The 22141-nt window shown below is 43.2% G+C and overlaps 1 protein-coding gene across 1 annotated transcript in view; it reads left to right on the forward strand.

Annotated features, from left to right (window-relative positions):
• The window catches only part of LOC146812075 (extracellular calcium-sensing receptor-like), a 242944-nt gene extending 221053 nt beyond the window's left edge, over positions 1-21891 (forward strand). Inside the window, exon 6 of the mRNA XM_085615122.1 lies at positions 21655-21891. Within this exon, the coding sequence (XP_085471248.1) occupies positions 21655-21891 (237 nt within the window). The remainder of the gene's footprint in view (positions 1-21654) is intronic.
• The last annotated feature ends 250 nt before the right edge of the window (positions 21892-22141 follow it).

Here is a 22141-nt window from a genome sequence, read left to right on the forward strand (position 1 = left end):
GGGGTACGCTCCTTGCATACGCGGGTGGGGGTACGGGTCGTACTTACACTGTTGGGCTGGGGGGTACGCTCCTTGCATTCGCGGGTGGGGGTACGGGTCGTACTTACACTGTTGGGCTGGGGGGTACGCTCCTTGCATTCGCGGGTGGGGGTACGGGTCGTACTTACGCTGTTGGGCTGGGGGGTACGCTCCTTGCATTCGCGGGTGGGGGTACGGGTCGTACTTACGCTGTTGGGCTGGGGGGTACGCTCCTTGCATTCGCGGGTGGGGGTACGGGTCGTACTTACACTGTTGGGCTGGGGGGTACGCTCCTTGCATTCACGGGTGAGGGTACGGGTCGAACTTACGCTGTTGGGCTGGGGGGTACGCTCCTTGCATTCGCGGGTGGGGGTACGGGTCGTACTTACACTGTTGGGGTGGGGGTACGGTCCGTGAGTCCGCGGGTGGGGGTTCGAGTCGTACTTACACTGTTGGCATGGGGGGTACGCTCCATGCATACGCGGGTGAGGGTACGGGTCGAACTTACACTGTTGGGGTGGGGGTACGGTCCGTGAGTCCGCGGGTGGGGGTTCGAGTCGTACTTACACTGTTAGCATGGGGGTACGCTCCATGCATACGCGGGTGAGGGTACGGGTCGAACTTACACTGTTGGGGTGGGGGTACGCTCCGTACGTCCACGGGTGGGGGTACGGGTCGTACTAACACTGTTGGCATGGGGGGTATGCTCCTTGCATACGCGGGTGGGGGTACGGGTCATACTTACACTGTTGGGCTGGGGGGTACGCTCCTTGCATACGCGGGTGAGGGTTCGCGTCGTACTTGCACTGTTGGCATGGGGGGTACGCTCCATGCATACGCGGCTGGGGGTACGGGTCGTACTTGCACTGTTGGGCTGGGGGGTACGCTCCTTGCATACGGGGTGGGGGTAGGGTCCGTACATATCCGTCCCCACGCTATGTGATGTTTGTGCGGCCCGTACCCAGGCCTTTGCCACGTGGGTGCGATCCGTCCCGCCATTGTTGGGGTGACGTGTGTGGGCGTGGTCCGACTCGTACCCACGCTCTTCAGGCGTGGGTACGGGACGTACCTGTCTGGTTGTGTTGCCGGTTCGCGTGGTGACGGACTTCCGTTGTGGCGGTCGCTGGCTTATCAGGACACGCCCCCACCCCCTCGTGGTGACCAGGGCATGGGAGTCAGGTATGTCCAGGCCATGTGTGGTGTGTGACTTATGTGGTTGTTTTGTGGCCTGCCCTGGTCGTGCCACCCCCACCCCACCCCACTTTCCCCCCTCCCTTAGTTATTCTGACCTTCTGCGGCATCTGCGTCGTAACCTGTAGAGGAGGTGTACTGCTATGAGGGCAGGGATGACTCGTAGGTTCGGGTCCATGTCTGTCCGTCGCGTACTGGTACTCCTTGCTCGCGTCGTCCTGTCGCGTACGGGTCCTCCTTGATCGCGTCGTCCTGTCGCGTACGGGTCCTCCTTGGTGGCGTCGTCCTGTGTGTCCGTCACGTACTGGTCCTCCTTGTTCGCGTCGTCGTCTGTCCGTCGCGTACTGGTGGTCCTTGTTCGCGTCGTCCTGATTTCCCTGCAGTTTTTGGCTGCCGCAAAATATTCACCGTGCGGGGTGACGTCGGTGCGAATCGTGATTCCTGGGTCGTGAATGGCTGGCTGCGAGCGTCCCGACGTCAGGTCGGCGCTTTCCCGGATCGCATTGGTAGGTGTTTTTTTGTTCGGTCGGGCTTTTTTACGATTCGTACGGTAATGGTGTACCCGTGCGAATCGTAATTCCTTGTTTGTGAAAATTGACGACCGGGTACGCGTCGGGCGGAGATTGTGCTCCGTCCGACGGTTCGTACCCGGTTTTTGCAGGATCGTGATCGGCACCTTAATGTATGTTATTCACAATTAGAGAAATGGGAACTTTCCGATTTGGTTCTGAAGTACTTTCACTTTTTAAAATCTGTTTGTAAAATGAAATGAATGTATTTATTGCCTTTCGCTTTTATGGCTATTTTTTATCCGAATAAAGTTTGTCTTGACTTGACTAACCAGTGATCAGAAAGAAAGACAAATGACCGGCCTCACCTTGTTCAGAGTCTTTATCACCCTGAACAACAAACACTACACTTAGATCCTTCACCTCTGCTAGCTACTAAATGCCAGTGCCTAGGAAGATTCATCAGCTGCTTCTGCAGCAAAAGGAACTAAGTCTTTACCTTCTCCACTTCAGTGACTAGGTCTCCTTTCACCAGCTTTAGGAATGGCAGCAATTTACATTCACTGTCTGGAAAAGCAACGTTATCTCCATGTTGTTCATATGATCAGTATCAAAACATAAAGGGATTGCCCATATAACCCCACAAATCCTAGGCTACAAATACAGGAAAAACATAGAATTGGATGCTGTGGGCAATGATTAACACAAAATGATTCAAACCTCGATAAAACAATTACTTATCACGGTATTACATTTTAAGGACAAAATATTATCTATCTATCTATCTATCTATCTATCTATCTATCTATCTATCTATCTATCTATCTATCTATCTATCTATCTATCTATCTATCTATCTATCTAGATAGATGAGATTTTTTTGTCCTTACAATTTAATACCCAGTGCAAAATTTTTCCAGCCCATTGGGGACAAAGATAGCCTGCAGCACTACATATCCCAGCTAACGCTGGGGTTCTCATATAAGCAGCCCATTGGAGGGCATGTATTTAAATTGAGTGCTGCAGTATTGCGAGATTTTGGACCATGCCTATGATTAAGGGAATGTTTTCCCGAAATGAGTCAGGCTGCATTTATTAATTAAAGTGTCTGCTGTGCTCAACGGATGATTCTTGTGTCCCGAGTGCGCCCTTATTTTGCTGAGCAAACAGTGGATGATGTATTTGCGCCGGCTTCAGGGCCTGGAGGGCGCACCACCCAACAAATTTTGTGGGGCCATGGGGCACAGAATTTGCTGACGCTCCACTAGTGGGGACAACAAGCCTTTGGATGATGAGCACTGACGGACACTTTTGCGGCTCACTGTGGGCCATTTACAACATTTTTCTAGCCCATTGGGGACAAAGGTAGGCTGCAGCACTACATATCCCAGCTAACACTGGGGTTCTCATATAAGCAGCCCATTGGAGGGCATGTATTTAAATTGAGTGCTGCAGTATTGTGAGACTTTGGACCATGCCCATGATTAAGGGAATATTTTCCCGAAAAGCGTCAGGCTGCATTTATTAATTAAAGTGTCTGCTGTGCTCAACGGATGATTCTTGTGTCCCGAGTGCGCCCTTATTTTGTTGAGCAAACTGTGGATATATATATATTACACAACTCCTCTTCTTCTATAGCCATCCAAAACAGAATCATCACTATAGAGGGAATTGAGGATAAATTATGCATGACACTGGAGAAAGTTCTTTTATATTACATAGTTACCAACTGTACATCAAGGGCAAAAACATGTGAAGTCTGTCAGTTCCTTGTTCTTTCCTTTCAATTTTCGAAAAGCAGAGGTGGTTATCCAGTCGCTTCACTTTTTAAGGCTTTCTATGACACTGGAGCTGGGACAAGGAGTGGCGAGACCCATGCTGTAAAGGAGTGGTCATCTTCCACAGGGGATTTAAGATCACTCTTCCATTGGAATCCTCTGCTAGCACACATTTTAAGGTAGCACCGGTTGTACAAAACATTCTTTTTTGATTCAGCTGATGCCTATGGTAAGCTCCTTGGTGCCATAATAACAAGGGATTCTTATTCTGGAGTCAGGGAGCTCACCCTAGGCAGCAGCTGCCATTATAAAAACCTCCTTTTGTGACAGATAGAAGGCAGAAAAAAAGATTAATCAAAACAGATTGCTCTGTGCAACCAGTGCAACTTTAAAATGTACTCCAATGTCACAGACAGCCTTGAAAAGTGAAGGAACTCAAGTTTACTTGTCTCTCTTAGTCCTGAGGGGGGTCCCTAATTATTTTAGCCAAAACGCATCAACTGTTGTAGAAGGAGTCCAATGAAGTCGAATGCTTTTAGATTTTATTAGAATTAGGTGGAAACAAAGTGTGTTGGCCCATGAATTCTTTTGGACATTTGGACTATCTTCAGGTCGACCAAATTCTGTAGGAGACTGGATAGCTACCTCAGTTTCTCAAAAATCGAGAGGAAATACAAAGGAATCGACAGACTCCATTTGTCTCTGCACTAGGTGGAACATTGTTAAATATGTAATATACAAGCAATTTCTCCAGTGTCATTTTTAATGTATCCTCAATTCCCTCTGCCAGAGATTTAAATGATGATTTTGTTTTGGATGGTTATAGAAGCACGGCCATGTGTAGTATATATTTGAGAAATCGTTGTCATTATAATTTAATACCCAGTGAAAATTAGTTGTTTCTTTGAGGTTTAAATAATCTTTTGTTAATCTTTCCTCACAGCATTCTGTTCTATGTTTCTCCTGTGCTTATGAACAGGCCAGGGGTTTCAAAATAGAACCCCAGACCTCAATTACTCTGGTTCACTTCTGCACACAATGTATGCATGCAGGTCATACACATACATACCCACAAATGTACATGATAATGTTGTGACTAGGATCTGGTTTAGCATGTGGCAGCTGACCTCAGAACTTTACACAAATTGGCCAGTAGGCCTCCATTCCTTTGACAGATAAAAAGGTCTTGTCACAACTACAGAATCATATACCACATATGCTACTACTACTGTGCTACATACTAAACCTATAACAGGGACAGTTGTCCGCTGTCCATTCCCAAACCTATAAGGCCATTCTTTGCGTGCCTCCCCAGCCTCATGACAAGACAAGGAACTTTCTCATGTCTATGGAAGGTCCTAGATTCTTGCACACATGCTGGATTAATTTAGGGCTGGGGTCAAAATAAGTAAAACTGTTTACAAGATGCTTTCTGAAGGGCACTCCTGGTAGGGGAACATGACTGTATACCATACAAGCAACATTCCAACAGACCTATATTCAAGCACCATGCATTTACAGTATTGCCAGTCTATAAAACACTCATGCGTTTTCTTACAATGTAATATCATCAGTACAGTCCTATGGGCTTGTATCTGTTGACATTACATTTTGGCTATCCGTCATTATTTATGTAGTCTTTGTGTAAGAAATGTGGTTATTAGATGAGAAGGGTGGAAGCCTCACTCAAATAACAAGCACAATGCTTGCCAGGGTGAACCACAAAAAGTCACTAAATTACCAGCTTGTCACACAAGCAGTCAATATTAGAACCACACTGTAAAGTATTTATGTAGCACACAAACACTGATTATGTGAAAACACAGCACAAGAAAAGTCACACTCCAATTTAGAAGAATAGAGAAATATGTATTAAATAAAATGACACAAAACACATGAAATTCAATCAATAGAAAAGTTTTTGTGTGAATTCTAGCGCTCAAAAGACCAAAGTTCCAATCATGGGTTTCTGGTTGACTGGGACTGGGACAGAGTTAAACGTTAAGGCTGACCACAGTGTGTGCAGGGCAAATACAAAGGGTGGTATGGTCCCAGTCTCGGCTTACCTTCGGGCTTAGAAAAATTCTTGAGAAAAGTCCTGGAGAAGCTAGAGTCTCAGTAGGGCACAGCACCAGGCTGCAATCAAGGATGCAATGTTAACAATGAGGAGCCACTGGATGAGTTTTCAGTGAAGACTTTGTCCAAGGTGGGAAAAGCTCCAAGTGGGAGCATCTGGATTTCTAGGCCGAGCAGGTCATAGTTGTTGATGGGGTGTTGGTCATTGTCGAACAGGGTGAAGATATCAACCTTCAGACTAAGATATTTTCCTGGAGCTCAGATTCATCTAGTGGGAAGAGGCTGCAGGATGTAGCCGAAGAGGGTTCCACGAGGATGGATACCACTGCAGGGAGGTCCTGATGATGAGGATTTTCTGCTATGGAGAAGAACATAGTGGGAGAATCTGCAAAGTCAATCTGACTGGTAATGCACCTTAGACGGTTCGGCTGGCAGGTAAGTCCCATCCTTCCGCCAAGTCTCCAGACAGATTTTGGTAGAACATTTTTGACTTCCCAGGTTTTGGATTCTGGTAGAAGGAATGTTACCAACACCACATACTAAGGTCCATGACCTGTAGGGCACCACTTGGGAGTTGAGGACTCGCTCATACAGAGCTCAGCAGCAAGGTTCAAGACCTCAGGAGCTTGGTATGTCCCTATAGATCAAATAGGAGGCCAGAAAACTATTCCTTGGAGGCACTCTGGTGGTCCTGGGTTCAAGGACCAGGTCCAGTCCTCCTTCAGGCATCAGAACAGCAGGGCAGCCCTTCCAGTAGCATGGCAGTAGGGCGGACCTTCTGGCAACAAGGTAGCAGTACATCATTTACCCCTCGTAAGGTGTTAAGGATGGGTATTTCTAACTGTTTTTTTGTTTTATCTGCCTGTTCCTATTCCGGTGACAGGCACACCAATGACATTTAGTATTGATAACATTTCACAGAGTAATTTACTATTTATGCTCTACCATGCAGTCACGCAAAAGTTTCTAGTTGACGCCATGTATATGTTACTTGTTTTGCTCATTTATGTATGCCAAGCGAGTTAGTGCAGTTTGCAATTTGTGTGTAATTAACTTGGTTATGGTGAAGTATCTTACACGCTTACTTTTCGTCCCTTGTTCCTTGGGCATGAAGTTGGGTTTTAGTCCCTTCTTCCTTTTTCACTCTAGGTTACATTGTTAACCTTACACAAGGTTGGGGGATTGGTTTTATTCCATTCATCATGTACACAACTATAGACTTTTACACAGAGTTGTATTTCACGTTCTATTTTTAGTGTTACCCTACTTCGGGTGTGTTCTATGGGTTTTTCGGCCATATTTTACAGTGCACAACAACAGACCTTGACTCAAGGTTGTCTTTTCTTGTTGTTACCCTGGACAGGGTGTGTTTTATATCATACCTCTACAAGAGGTGTGTTCCTTGAGTCGTTTTCGCCCATTGTTACAGTATACAGTGTCTTTCCTCAAGTACACGAGGTGTTGTGTGGACTGCAGTCCCACTCACACATGCACAACTCATGACCTCTCCGCGAGGTATGTTTTGGGGTTATTTCCCACTTTCATGTGCATATCAGTTGACCTCAGGTCGAGGTCCGTCGCGCGGACGGATTTCCCACATTTACTAGGCACAATCTCTTGACCTCTCCGGAGGTGTGTTGTGGGGTCTTTCCCCATCACCCTGTGCATAGGATTTTGCCTCCAGTAGAGGTGCGTCCGTACATGAACATCACATTACATGTCTTATGCCTTCACTACAGTGCACGTTTTACCTTTCTAAAGGTGTCTAGTGTGGATCATGTCTTTTTTTTTGTAACAGTGCATATATCCTTATTTCCACTCGAGGTAGCCCATGCACAACCAAATTCTTACCCTTAGCGGGTGTATGGTTTCTGTCGTCATAGTGCATGGGTTACGTTACTCTGGGCGTTTTTAATGGTTCTAGTTTCGTTTTCTACACTGTAGCCCAGTTGTATTTTCTATTTGTAATTCTTTCTTCATATTTTTGATGTAGAAGTATGAGTATTTGCATTCCTCTTCTTCTCTGTCGTCTTGTTTCCTCCTGATGTGAGCTGCCTTCTTGCCTGCTTACCTGGCCAGTGGGTGTGCAGAGGGCAGTCATTAATGGCTTCTCCGTCTATTCTTTGCCCTCTGGTGTTTCTGTTCTGTTGCTATCTTTGGAAGGGAAGATGAGTTTGGTTTATGTTATTCTCTTTCATCTTCCTTAATTATGTTTTACCACTACTCTCTCTGGTTCTTTCCGCTCTTTTCATTCCTTTAGCCTGCCCCTAGCTTCTGCTCTCTTTCTCTTTGGTTATTCTAAATGTTGGTGTTCCTTTTTGTTTTCCTTTTGAAACGAAGGAGGATATGTAGTATCCTGGTTTGTTATGGTTCATGCTTTGCCACTGGAATGCTGCCTGAAAGATGTAAGATGGAATGTTGGGAGTGGGAACCTACAGTTGGAGAAGGGCTGAGCGCCTGGCTGGCTACTCCTGATGGGGCTGAATACTACTTTACTACTGATCTGCAACCAACTTGAATAAATCCTCATGAAACATCAGAATCAGCCTGGACTTGATCACTACACCCAGTCTCTGTCCCCTCTGCTTTCAGGTTCCTTCCATCCCAGGTCCAGGCTTGAGTCTCTTCGGACACTTCTCCTCTTCACGGCAGCAGCAGTTCTTTGCAGGCTTCCATTGCAATCGACGACGCGACCCGACACCAAAAGACACCTATGCACCTGGCTTCCCTGGGTGAGATAACTCGAGTACTCCGGCGCTCCTGTGGGTGTTAGCCCTAGAACTTCTTAAGTCCAAAAGGGTTTGGTCCTGACTCGATTCTAAGTGTCCCTAATCTTTACATGTCCAACCGCGACATTGCTCATAGAAGATAACGGGAACCCGCGGTTGTGTTCACACACTGCATACAGTCCCTGTGGGTCCCCTGTGTCACTACCTTGGGTGGTTCCTTTGGGTCCCAGCAATTCTAAAGGCTCTAGGCCTTGTGTCTAGTTCAGTTGTGGTTCTTATACCACTTTATTGGTATATGGTTTGGTACGCCCCTAGGGCCCAAACGTGTATTTGTGCTATTACTGATGATTGCTCACTTGTAACTTAAGTACTTCAAACTCCAGTCTCATAAAGAGACTAGAGGGGTGTGTTTTTAACCTAAATACATATAGTTTAAATATATACCTGGTGTGGTTGTCCTTTCATTTGATCATTCAAGAGATTATAGACTGGTAAAACAAGCTGCTTTATATTCCTTCAAGACTTAGCCTGAAGGCTGTTCTCCATAGCTACCACTAGGATAGCTTTCAATAAAGGTTGTCTTTAACCAATCACCATAAGGGGTTGTTTGGACTGATACAAGGTGCCCACTAGAACTAGTGGACAGCATATATCAGGCCACCTTCTCACATTGGTGGCAGCGGTGGGATTCCAGCTTGCTATTGTTTTACCAGATACTCTCAATTGAATTGATCAACTGAAAACCACTAAAGGTACCTGAGGTACATATAGTATCAAGTTTAGCTACAGTAAGTTCTACTGAACTTAGAGTTGTGTGTCAAGGGATAGCACACCCGTTCTACAACTCAAGAGAGTTTAGTAGGCCACACTAGTGTATGTAGTGCAATACACCACATCACATTAGTAATGTCTAACAAGCCAGGAACCAGTGGGTCCCTGCCAGGAGCCAGTGAGCACCTTCCCTATAAATATGAGGATCTCTCCTTTGCTCAGCTTAGGGCCTTATGTTCCATTAGGAAGCTGAAGACAGGCAAAAGCCCCTCCACCCAGCATCTCATAAAGATACTTAAGCTGGTAGATATCACAGGGCCTAGTGGGCCTGATGGGGTAGACAGTGTGGGTGGGGCAGCAGGTGAGGGTGGGACTAGGGGTAGCAATTCCCCTGACCCTACCTCTAATGCTGACCAAACTGATGACAATGATCAGAATCTGGTGAACACAGCTCTCCTGGATAAGGATGAGGAGGATGACAACAATGCTCCTGCCTTTATTCCTCCAGGTAGAGTTGAACATAGGGCTAGAAGGGATAGATCTCTGTCAAAGGGATCTGTCCAGTCTAACTCCTCTATAGGGACTTCTGTCTCTTCTCACAGAGGGAAGGAAACCTCCCAGGAGAGGAGAGAGACTGCTGAAGTATGAGCAAGACAAGTTCAACCTCAGAAAGCAGCAGATGGCCTTAGATAGGGAAGCCCTATTCTGTGCCCACCCTCTGATAGCGTGGCACAGAGCAGTCAGGCTTAGCTCAAGAGGCAATGTGTAAAGTACTTGTGCAACACTTCAAACAGTACCACAAAAAAAACACCACAACAAGACTCAACACCAGAAGAGAGAAAATACAGCTTAATTTTATAAAGAGAACAAGAACAAAACAACAAAAATCCAAAAAGTATAAGTCGGGATATCAATAAAAACAAAAAAAGGTAAAAAAGCGCTTAGAAGCAACAAGCTCTTAAATGGGTTATCTGGTCATGCTAGACCAGATCAAAGTAAAAAGTTCAGTCTAAATACATGGACCCGCTTGGGCCCACTGAATCAAAGTATCTTGAGCTGGGATGCATAGTTTTAAAAAAAGTTATGAGGTGCAGCCAAAGCGATGCGTTGGTGTCGAGCCATGCAATGGATGAGATGCCTCAATTTTCTCTATACAATGGCAGCAATGCGTCAGTTCCGAGTGTGAGGTGCTGGATCAGAATGCAATGCACGTCTGCTGCTCTTGCAGTAGGTGATGCTTCGATTCCGAAGGCGATGCGCTGGTTCTTAAGGCAATGCGCGGGGTCCACTTCGTGCAACAAGACTTAAAACTGTCTGCGGTGACTAAAGGTTGCTGTCATGTTTCATTTGTGTGTGCTGGAGGCAACCCCTTTGAAGAGTACGTAGGGCAGTGTTAGAAATTGGTTTTAAGGTTGGCAGAGTTATGCACCCTGTCCAAGCAGGAACCTCTGTCCTAGTTAGGATAAGTCACCACACACCCTAAATTATATTGTGCTCACCCTCTAGTAGCTTGGAACAGAGCAGTCAGGCTATAAAGTACTTGTGTAACACTTCAAACAGTAACACAGAAAAAAACAACAACAAAAAGACTCCACACCATATGAGAGAAAATACAGCTTAATTTTATAAATACAAATAGATAAAAATAAAAAAAACAAAAAGTAGAAGTCGAGATATGAATAAAAAAAAAAAAGTAAAGCAGCACTTAGAAAAAACAAGCGCTTTAATGGGTTATCTGGTCATGCTAGACCAGGGCAAAGTCAAAATTTCAGGCTGAATGTGATGGGGCACGGTCCAAATACATGCTCTGACTTGGGCCCGCTGAATCGAAGTACCTTGATCCGGGATGCGTCAGCAAATTATGAGGTGCAGCTGAAGCGATAAGTCAGTGTTAAGCCACGCAGTGGAGTGAGATGCATCAATTTTCTCTAGAGCCATTCACAGTTGTGTGACCAAGGATACTGGTGAAAGTCACAGCAGCTAAAACTTTTAAGGCAGTTACTTGCCTCTATAAGCGCCTAACGCATGAAATACTACAACCTTTGACTGAGCTATGTCTCAAGTGGGAGGAGGATTTGGGTGAGGCTATAGCTGATAAGCCATGGGGGGAGCTACTAGAGAGAGCCTGGAAGAGCTCCGGAAATGCAAGATTTCAGCTGGTCCACTTCTATGTCGTGCACAGAGCATATCTCACCCCAGGTAAGATCAGTGAAAACTTTGGTTCCCACTCAGCCATTTGCCCCCGCTGTAATATGGAGGGAGCAGGGTTTCTGCATATGTTCTGAGATTGCCCAAACCTGAGCAGCTTCTGGGAGGGGGTCACCACAGTTCTGGCAAATGTAACGGATAGGGAAGGTGAAGCTTCTAGGTTATTGCCTGCTGCACTGGTTCCCTCACACAGCCAGGAACAAGGTCACAAGCAAGTTTTTGGACTTGGGGCCGATTTTGGCTAAAAGGAATATCACTAGTCACTGGAAAGCGAGGAGTGGCCCTATCATATCCAGATGGACAAGAGAATTTGAAAAATGGGCAGAATGCAAGGGAACAATCAAAATCCAATTAGCAAAAAGGACAGGTAGCAATAAAACATTGGAAACAGCCAGGGCATGGTCAGCGCTAGTGGAGCTCCTGAAACACCCAGAAGAAGACAGGGAAGATAGTCTAGTGGAAGTGGTCCCTGACAGTGGTGACTAGCCCCGTGGCACTACGGCTGTTCCTAGTTGATGCCCACACATCAGGCCGGGTCCACCATCTCATGTGCTCCCCCATCCGCACTTTCAACGGCACACTCTAGTTAGAGTTGAGGACAGTTCACAATATAGAGTAACCTCAGAGCACAAAGATAGGGTTTGATAGTAAGCGACATGCCTGGGGAGTGGAGAGGGAGGGGGATTGGTTATGGGCAGACCAGAGTTGTACTGGGAACACAAGGACTGAAGAAGGGATCCTTGTGGACTGATAAAATACTGTATTAAGTTGACACAGGTAAAGGGTTGCTGACTGGGTGTTTGGCCGTTGTTATGATTTATGCTTTTATTCTGTCGCACAATTGGGGGTAATGGGCAACTGTAATTGTAGGGATTTGCTTTTGTTGTAATTACTTGCTTTTTGGCGTTTCTCACTTATTGCTAATGTATCCAGCGATACATTACTATACGCAGCTTGAAAACCTAATTAAGTCTGTTAAAAAAAAAATTGTTAAACTAAATGGCACCACTGAGGGCCCAAGGAGCAGTCTGCGGGCATCAAATAAATACTGCATGTTTTCTTTTTGTGTCTGTATTTGGACTGGCTCACAGTTAGAACTATTTGTTGAATTGTTTGAACATGTTTTTCCTTGTCATCGTGGATCAGTTTGGAATTTTGTAAAAGGAGGGGTCTCCACTGCAGTTTTTGTGTGCAGTGGTAACTTCACCATGGAAAAATGAAAGAATACAGGAAATAGTTGCTTGAACCATTAGCCAGGGTAGGAATCCAATGATGATCAGGAACAAATTTGTCTCATGTAGTCTCATGATTGGTCAAAGGTGACCCTAAAGTAGTAGGTATTCCAATCTTTTTAAAAGTTTAAGATGGGAAAGATAATTGGTTAAATGTTTGACTGAATCAAATTTGTTTTTTAATCTATTATTTTAGTTAACTTTCTATATAGTGCGGCAATCTCAATATTAGGTGTTGTTGAACTTTGTAAATGAAACAACCATGGAAATCATGGATTCCCCAACAAAGACCAATGAAAATGATGTCACAATAACAATTCAGGTTAAGCAACATGATTTTGTTGCCAGCAAGCATATACAGAGAAAGATAGTTAGGGCAAAAATGTCAAATATGGCCAGAAGCCGATAGCAATTATTTTTTTGTGGTAAGGAAGATCGATGTAATAGGAGAGGAAAGAAAGGAAAGAGGGAGTATAGAGAGACAGACTGAATATGAGATTTGTATCTTGACGCAGCAAGGAGCTTGAAAGGTTGAAGAAAGAAAGAAAAGAGTGAAAAGAGAGAGGGAACCTCTCTCCCTTTCCCTGGAGATCTGGAGATTGACTGAGTGCAGCATGTCATGTAATTCTACCACTGAAGTGATCTAATGGGATAGGTCTGCAGGAACAGTAAGTGTCATGCCCACATTAAAAATGTGCTGCTTGAGGGTCCTATTAGTTTCTTCAGAGTAGCAGCCTTTCTGAGCATGAATTACCGCGTTGTAGCACCTGCATTCAAATGTATAGTTTATACTGTATATACCATTTATACAATAGTTTTAACCAGGTTATTTGAAAACCTTAGTTCCAGCTTGCAGGTTTCATCAGGAACATCTTTGTAGTAACCTGTAGTGTAATTATCCTGTTACTTTCTCGCTGGCTGCTCAGTGTGAATGTGCTGTGTGAAATGTTGGTGTAGTGATGATGAATGGAAAGTTTGGGTGCCTGTGAGGTGAGGTGTGACAGTTGGAGTATGGGCTGAGCAGCAGGCAGGCTGCTCCTGGTGGGACTGCTCTACATGATCTTGACTACCTGTAACCAAGACCCAATAAACCTACTTAAACTACATATCAGCCACTGGATTGCATCATCATATTTTTGGCGATGATTTGGAGACAGACACATGTCTCAAAACCGGACTTCCCAATGCTGGCACTCAAAAGAAGATTTAAAAGCTTAAGTAACTTATAGAAACTGCTGTGTCTGACAATGTATAGTACATCTAATACCAAGATGTTCACTGAAAGTGGAAGATTTTTTTCAAAAAGCTGAAGTGTCTACAAGTATGCAGAGTAAATGGAGCACCACGCCTGTCAGCCCCACCAGTGTCCTTCTATCGGACAGCCCCAGTCTAGGCATGATGTGCTCATTGACATCTTCATGGACTTAGATTTTAAGAGTAAGCTACACCAGTTGGCTGTACGCTTACAACAACAAGCTGGGAGCTATTTAAACTCAGCAAAATATACTTTGTGCCTGTCAAACTGCGTTATAAAATGGTTTACTAAAAGGGCTGGCAGTACGCTGCGTTGCTCTCATGAAGTTGAGTTTTTTGGTGGAGTCACAGAGCGCAAAGTAATCTGTGTCCTGACAACAGGCAGAGGCAGTATATGAATAGTATTCCAATATCAGTTTTAGTTCCCAAAGACAGTTTTAAGGTGTGTGTCAGGCTGCGTGGTTTTGGTCATTGCTTGTAGCTTGGATTTGTGACGGAGTCGGTAAGCTGATGTGGCTATATATTTTTTTATCATCTTTGTGAATTGTGTTATTTCCTGGCCTGAAATGAACGTAACATTTAAAAAAAAAAAGAAACTGTTACCTTTGTGCAAGACGCTTCAACTTTTCCATGGCGAGGAGGGGTCTTTTTGTCCATGCGACTCTTCGCTGTTGCCGGTAGCACGAGCCATGGCGTTGCGTCAAAAGTAGCTCTGTCTTCCTTTCGCCCCTTTGGCTTGTGCTAGACAGTGAGGTTGAGTGCACGCATGCGCCTCCAACCATTCGGCACCCTCCAATACTGTGTGCTGCCATCTTTGTTCGAGTTGTAACATACAAGACTTTACTTACAAGTTCAATAGGTTTTGTCAGAAATTGACAAGATCATTCGCCGACGTTGTTGTGAGTATGCTGCTAACAGCTGTTCTTGGCACGATTTCTAAAACAAGAAATTTTGCAGCAGCCGGTAAGCCACGGATTAACCTCTAGTTTTCATTTTTATAATGAAGCGAGTACTGTAAGGCTTTTCTCAAATAACTGCCAAGCACTCATTACAATCTGGCTTCAGGAGTGTTTTGGTGCACAAAGTGACCTGCCGTCTGTTTCAGACAATCGTTTAGGTCCAACCTTAAGAAGTTCATTGAGCACCATGACATGCAACATTTTCATATTGACCTGCATTCAAAACTATATCTGGATAATTATTCTACTGTCTGCAGTAGTTTTATTTCTGCAAATGTGGTTTGCTTTTCAACTCTGTCTTGTTTATAGTGTCCATACTGCAGAGTTTTCCAGTGCTGTTGCATGATGGGTGGATGAGATATCCCTTGTGTATTGTGGGGGCTGGTTTGTTTCCACTCTTATGCTCAGTGAATTGCCGCATGTCAGTGTGAATCTTCTTTGCAGTTGTGGTGCAACTGTGATACTGTAGTTCCGCATTTATTTGCATGTGAAACGAGATTTCTGTGTCCTAGTGTTTTTTTATGTCATAATGAGCCTCAACATTTTACAGTACATTGACGCTAGTGTTCTTCATTTATAGTTTATTTATCCCTTACACGTGGGATTGTGTTATAAGTAGGTGGTGCACATTTTTCAAAGTCTGTTTGTTTTCCCTTACATGAGGGATCACTAGGGGGATGGCTTTTACCTACTTCTATATTTGTCGGTACATACCCTTGCATGAGGGATTGAAATGGGTGTCAGTCCTATTTCTACTATTTGCACTGTAGAGCATTACATTGTGGGTGTTCTATGGGTACTAGTCCCATTTATGTAGATCGTTTTGCATGCGCTTACTTCAGGGATATTTGGAAAGTGTGTAAGCCACCCTGTTCTACATGTTTTGTTTTGCAGTGTGTAAGTCACCCTGTGCTACACTTTTAGTTGGATGATGTGTAAGTCACCCTGTGCTACACATCTGTGTTGATGGTGTGTAAGTCACCCTGTGCTACGTGTTTTGGTTAATGGTGTGTAAGTCACCCTGTGCTACACGTTTTGGTTGATGGTTTGTAAGTCACCCTGTGCTACCAGTTTTGTTTGACGGTGTGTAAGTCACCATGTGATACACGTTTTGTTTGATGGTGTATAAGTCACCTTGTGCTACACGTTCCGTTTACTGCCCCGTGGTGAGGAGCAGCTGGATGTGTTCTAGTCACCCTTTACTTTGATGTAATACATGTGTCTACCAATTGTTTCAAATGGCTAGTTCATTTTGTGCTGTGTCGTACCTCCTCTCAGTGGGTATGGTTGGTGGTAGTTATATGTGCGATCATGTCGTTCAGGTTATATGTGTTTTTTCTGCTGTATTGTATTTGATTGTATGAAATTTATACAGGGAAGGATGTGTGATATCTTATCTTGTATATTTATTCATGCATTTCCTCTATGCTTCAAACATTTTCTTATTTTTGTACTGTATATTTTTCTATGCATCTTCTTGTACTTTCTTCCATTCCATCTATTTCATTTGTCCTGTATATTTTCATGTTCTTCTTCTGTATATGTTCCTTTTATGCACACAGTGGTTTTTCATTGCATCTATGTTATGGCTCTTTCAGTTTTGGGTTGTTTTCCTTCTCGCTTTCTGTACTGTTGCATATTTCTCTTACTTGGGTTCTTCTGGTTAAAACTTTATTCAAGTTTGCCGTTTCATTTTTGTGTTATGTAAGGAGGTAGGATATTTAGTAACCTGTATTGTAATTATACTGTTACTTTCTCCCTAACTGCTCAGCCAGAAAGAATGTACTGTGAGGAATGTTGGTGTGGTAATGATGAATGGAATGTTTGGGTGCCTGTGAGGTGAGATGTGACAGTTGGAGTATGGACTGAGCAGCAGGCAGGCTGCTCCTGGTGAGGCTGCTCTGCATGATCTTGACTATCTGTAACCAAGACTCAATAAATCTACTTAAACTACATCTCAGCTACTGGATTTCATCATCACAATATTTTTCCAGGGCCCTTATAGTAAAAATAGAAACCCATGATCACAAATATGTAATTACCCCTGAGGCTAATTTGCCTACTCTCTTATTATCCCGTGCTCTCCATGCCACTGGAATCAAGCTATCCTCGCTGAAGAGGGGTGAAACCCCGAAACCGGTCCTAGGATGCTTGTTTCCACTCCAGGGAGGACCTGGCTTGGCGGTTCGGGCTGGACTGTTCCCATGAGGCAAAGGGTCAAGACTGATTTGCATATGGCTGGGTTCAAACTGGAACGGCATGGTGAGCAAAAAAACGATGGATTTAGGCCCAGATCTCTGTACTGGGATGAATGTATGACATTGTTCTACATTCTGTCCATCTATTGTTGTTTTTGCATTACTCTCTTATTATATAACACAGTTGATTTATGATACTCAGGTTGAGTACAAAAGAGATGCGACAATTGGATGATTAAGATAAGTAATAGGAAACTTTAAATCAGTCAAATTCAAAGTCTCAAGTAGGTTCATGATTTTGCGTATGCATGGGAACTCACAAGGAGAGATCAGGGGCTAACTAATTGGATATTGTGATTGTGGCTAATGATGTGAAAGTGTTTTGCTCACCTCTATATTCAAAATGTATGTGCATGTAGGTTAATTTAGGATAGCAGGCATCTAATGTAATGAAACATTTAACAGGCACACCTTCTCCTGGAAATTGGACGAACAATCATTGGCCCGCGTTACCTCCTACAAATATCTAGGCTTCTTGCTAGACTGCAAGCTCAACTTTAAGCAACATGTGGAACAAGGATGCACAAAAGCAAAACAATTGTTATTTGCCTTCAAAATCCTGAAGAAAAAGCTCAAGATTGCTCCACCGGTCATCTGCTACAACTGATCACCGCAAAATTCCTACCCTCCATCTCGTATTGCTCAGAAATCCTGATTAATAAAGATGCTACAACATTAAATACGGCACAATCTACATTCTTCAAAAGACTTTTAATTTTTTTAATTTTTTTAAATGCATGGTTCTACTTGCCAGCTATTTAACTGTGGTCGCGACTCTAAGGCCTTCTTTTCTCTCCTATGTTTTTTAAAAAAAAATGCTCATTTATTGTTTAGCATTTTATGATGGTTTGCCATCCTTTTACGATTTTTAAAGAATCAATAAAAGTATTTTTTGACTTGACTTGACTAATGATGTGTAAGTGTTTTTTGCTCACCCCTAAATTCAAAATGTATGTGCATGTAGGTTAATTTAGGATAGCAGGCATCTAGGCTAAATTGAGATAGCAGGTCACACAGATCTGTCAAAAATCAAAGACTGTAGCCTGGTGGATAATAAATTACTTCTATGCTAATTTTCAGATAAGGAAACATGTAATACTTTAACTAGTAGTAGCCAACCACCCAAAACATTCTTAAAGCTTCTGTAATTTATTCATAATACTCATCAAATGTTTTTTCTTCGAATTCCATAAATGAATGTATTATGTGATAAGTGGTGTCGTTATGACACAATAATATCTCCAAAATATATTGCAAGGTTCTGAGTTTCATACTTAGATGCCTCCTCCCACCTATACCCCAGGTCCACCTGCTTAATGCAATAGCAGATCAATAGGTTACTTCATGGACCCAAAACCTCACAGAATAAATAGACATGATTCATTGGTATTTAATCCAAGTCCATTTCTAAATGCCTAAAAGGTCTTATATTAATTTGAAATGTTTAGGCAACACCTAAGAACTCAACAGCAGTCTAAGATTCCATATCTAGCCCAGACGGAGAAGCAATCATACCCCTGCTACCATTATAATAAATAGGAAATACCCTGTCAAAAATCCAAACATCCTCTACAATAAATCTTGCATCATTCTTTGACCAATACCATGTCAAGTTAGAGACAGGTGTAGAGTGACTTTCCTTGAGAACACATTTGGAACACCCTTGCTGAAACCTGCTCCTATCCTTTCATCACAGGAGAGGTTAGTGGTAAAAAACAGCCGCTTTGGTAGCATGATGGAACACCACCCACGAATATTTAGAAGGAGATATACACCAAGCAATGAAATCAAAATCACCTAGATTATTTCAGCATTGATTGCTCGACTGGTGGACAGAAGTCAAACAAGACAAAAAAAAAAAAAGAAACGAAACTGTAGATTAATTGAAAAGGAGGTTATGGAGGTAGCATCTGGGCCTCATGACGATCTCAAATGGTATGTTTTAATAGGAAAAAATTGCAATTTAAAACAAGCAAAAATTCGAGCTTCACAAGATTTGCACTGTCTGACAACTCCCAGCTGCAGCAGCGCCAAAGCATGATGGTGCCACCCAGAACTCTGTGTTGGCCATCTTTAGCTCTTCATTGACACATCAGTATGCCTGGCTCAAGACTCAAGTGTTCTTATTATTGTTTAGTGTTCCATGTTTCTCCTGATAAGCATCTCATCTAGGCCTGGGCTGAAATTCCGTTCCGCTCGTGGAAATTGCGATAATTTGGCAATTTTTTGCTGCTCGCGCTGTAAAATAATACATTCTTGCGTGCGCGCGATCGCCTTTCCTGAATCCCTGCGTTCACCGACAAGTTTTCCCTATCCGGTCGCGTTCTCCATGAGATGTTGGATTGTTGGTAGCCATTTGCGCTGTCTCGTGACAGTTCGCGCCCCCAGTAACGTCATTCGTCGCGCGATCACGTCTTTCTTTTCGCGATCATGCACCGCGAGACAAGTGAAAACAAGATGGCCATGCCCGTGCGCAACGGCATGAGTAAGTTGTCGAGCCGCGACCACGCAGAAAATACCGCGAACGGGCGGGAAAAAAACTTCTGCATCTTTGCGATAGTTCCGCGTGTTTGTGGAGATTTTTAACATTTTCACAATAATTTGCAAAAGTGAATTTCGCAAATTCCGCCCACCCCTAATCTCATCAAGGTTACTCCTTATCCACATCTGTTTGTGCATTGCCAAGCCTTGCTGAAATGGGTCTAACCACGTCTTTCCAGAAGGGTTTCTGCTCTTTCTCAGAGAGTTCTCAGCATTTATTCCATCCTATTTGTGCAATCAAGACAGGGATATTGTCCAAACCTAGATTTCAAGGGGGTCATTCACATTGTACATCACATTACCTTCTAATTAGGGTCCCTGTAGTCTATGAATCTGTTGGTATTTCTGGGGTACTTTGTGCTGAGTCTGAGCCTAGAAGGTGTCTGCTCATCTATACAGCCAGAAGTTGCTGTGGTTTACAGTTGGTTCTAGCCATTATCAACTCCACCTTTATCTTGAATAAACCAGGAAATTTCATTCTATGAAGAACTTGTTTGTAACTTTTGGTGCAGCCAGTTACAGTAAGAAATTTACTGCCACTTTAATTCACTTGGATTGACTCACCATTTGTCATGCCTGTATTTTATGTGGAGGCCTAGGGTATCTCCACTAGATACACGCCTGCCTCTTGGCTGGAGGGCCAAAAAGCTTCCTTGAGTGGAATATGTAGAAGTGCCTCATCTTTTGAATTGACAAATGGATATGCATGATACTGCTGGTGGACTGTTTGAGTGTAAGATATGGTCACCAATTAAAATGATTGAACCAGTTGAGTGATTTGAAACAATTTAGTAAAGGAGCAGTCACTTGAGGGGCAGGTGGCTTTACGATAGGGACCAATGTCTGTTTGACATCTTGAAATCAAGTCACACATTAAAAAATAGAGGATAAATTGTATGTTCCTGCATTAATTTGGCAGCACGCTGGATTCTTTTTAATATATTGGGTGAACGCGTACATACCAGTGTTCATACAGTTTTTGAAAATTCATCATGAAATAAACATTGGAGTTTCGCCCTCATAAACTGATGATCTCACTTGTCCTTAGGATGGTGGAGGATGAAGGGCTGCATCACAAAACACTTTGCTGCAAGATTTCTTATAGATTACCATTTATCACTATGTAACTTCTTTCTAGATTACATATGTGTACTGATGTATTTGCAACAGGATCAGTATTTATAACATGCAGATTATATAGGACTATTTGTTTCAACATGGACAAATTTGTATTTTTTAAATGAGGATAATGGGGTTTGTTTTGTAACAAAAAGTATTGCAATAATACAATATTGTGAATAATCATTTAAGAGTTTTGTTTTTGAGTATGTGCATTGTTCTAAACCAGATTTACTTACTAGAGTTCATTCAGGGGATTTTGTTGAGTCTGGTCTTTTTTTGTACCACCTCGTTTTTAGTATTTGACTAGTAGCTCTTGTGCTTTATACAACCTAGGCTCATCCCCATAGGTTCTTTGGTTCTACGACCCAGATGTTTTAGGGTAAGGAGTGGTTGTTTTGGTTCTGGGGTGTTACAAGAGATTTCTGTGTAATCTTTTTCAATAAATTATTTTGCACTGCACCCTAAGCCATGCATTCATAGGCTGTGGTTCATGGCTTTGTACATACTCACATACATAAGGATTGGAACAATGAAGACAAGCAAGGATATAAGGTCTCAGTTATTTGTTTGTAATCTTCCTTTCTCCAAGTTCTAGGCTTTCATATCCCAGTCTTCTCCCCGCCCTATTTGTACTCTCCTCACCCCACCTCCACTCTGCTACCCTGTTTACCCATGGGCCCTGGGTGCATTTTATTTTTCTGAATTGATAGTTACAGTGTTGCCTGTAGGGACATGGAAGCTATATGGAAAGGGTTCGATTATAAAAATTAGAAAAGGAAGAACTACTTACTTAAGGTAAGAAATGAGAACAAACCTTTATTTGCTTCCTTGCGTATGCGTGGGCCGAGAGGAAGAAAAAGAACGTGAAGCACTGCAGATTACTGGTAGCTAGTATATTTGTGAAACACCATATCAGTCAATTCCTGGTAATACTGCTTAGGTGGAATGTGTAAATCTCAAAAACTTGAAATGTGATTTTTAATTTGTTTGTGCTTGTTTTTAACACAGCAACTTCTTCCGTTTGTAAAAAGTGTCAATTTCATTGATGTTTATGGGGAAGAGGTGTCTTTCGATGAGAAAGGAGATTCACCTGCTCTTTTTGACATTGCAAACTGGCAGCTGTCCTCTGATGGCCTTTACAGATCAGTGAATGTTGGCCATTATAACATTCGCCTGCCTCCACAACAGAGAATGATGTTAAACTTGAGCGCCGTCCAGTGGGGCATGCAATATTCTCAGGTTTGAACAGACAATGATCCTTGTGATTTCTCTTTTACCAAGTAAAAATACCTTTCTTTGTACATGGAATTTGTGATCTTTCAAAGTACAAAAGTTGAAGATAATGAAGTAAGCTATATGAACACTGGAAATCTTTTCTTAGCTCCCAGTATGACAGAAGTGAACCTTTTGTCAATCCAGCAAACTCATAAGGGAAGAAGGAAACTATGCAGATTTTAAAAGCTTTGATAAGGGCAAAGTTATGAGCCGAGACTTT

This window comes from Triturus cristatus, chromosome 7 (genome assembly GCF_964204655.1).
Source record: "Triturus cristatus chromosome 7, aTriCri1.1, whole genome shotgun sequence".
Classification (NCBI taxonomy): Eukaryota; Metazoa; Chordata; class Amphibia; order Caudata; family Salamandridae; genus Triturus; species Triturus cristatus.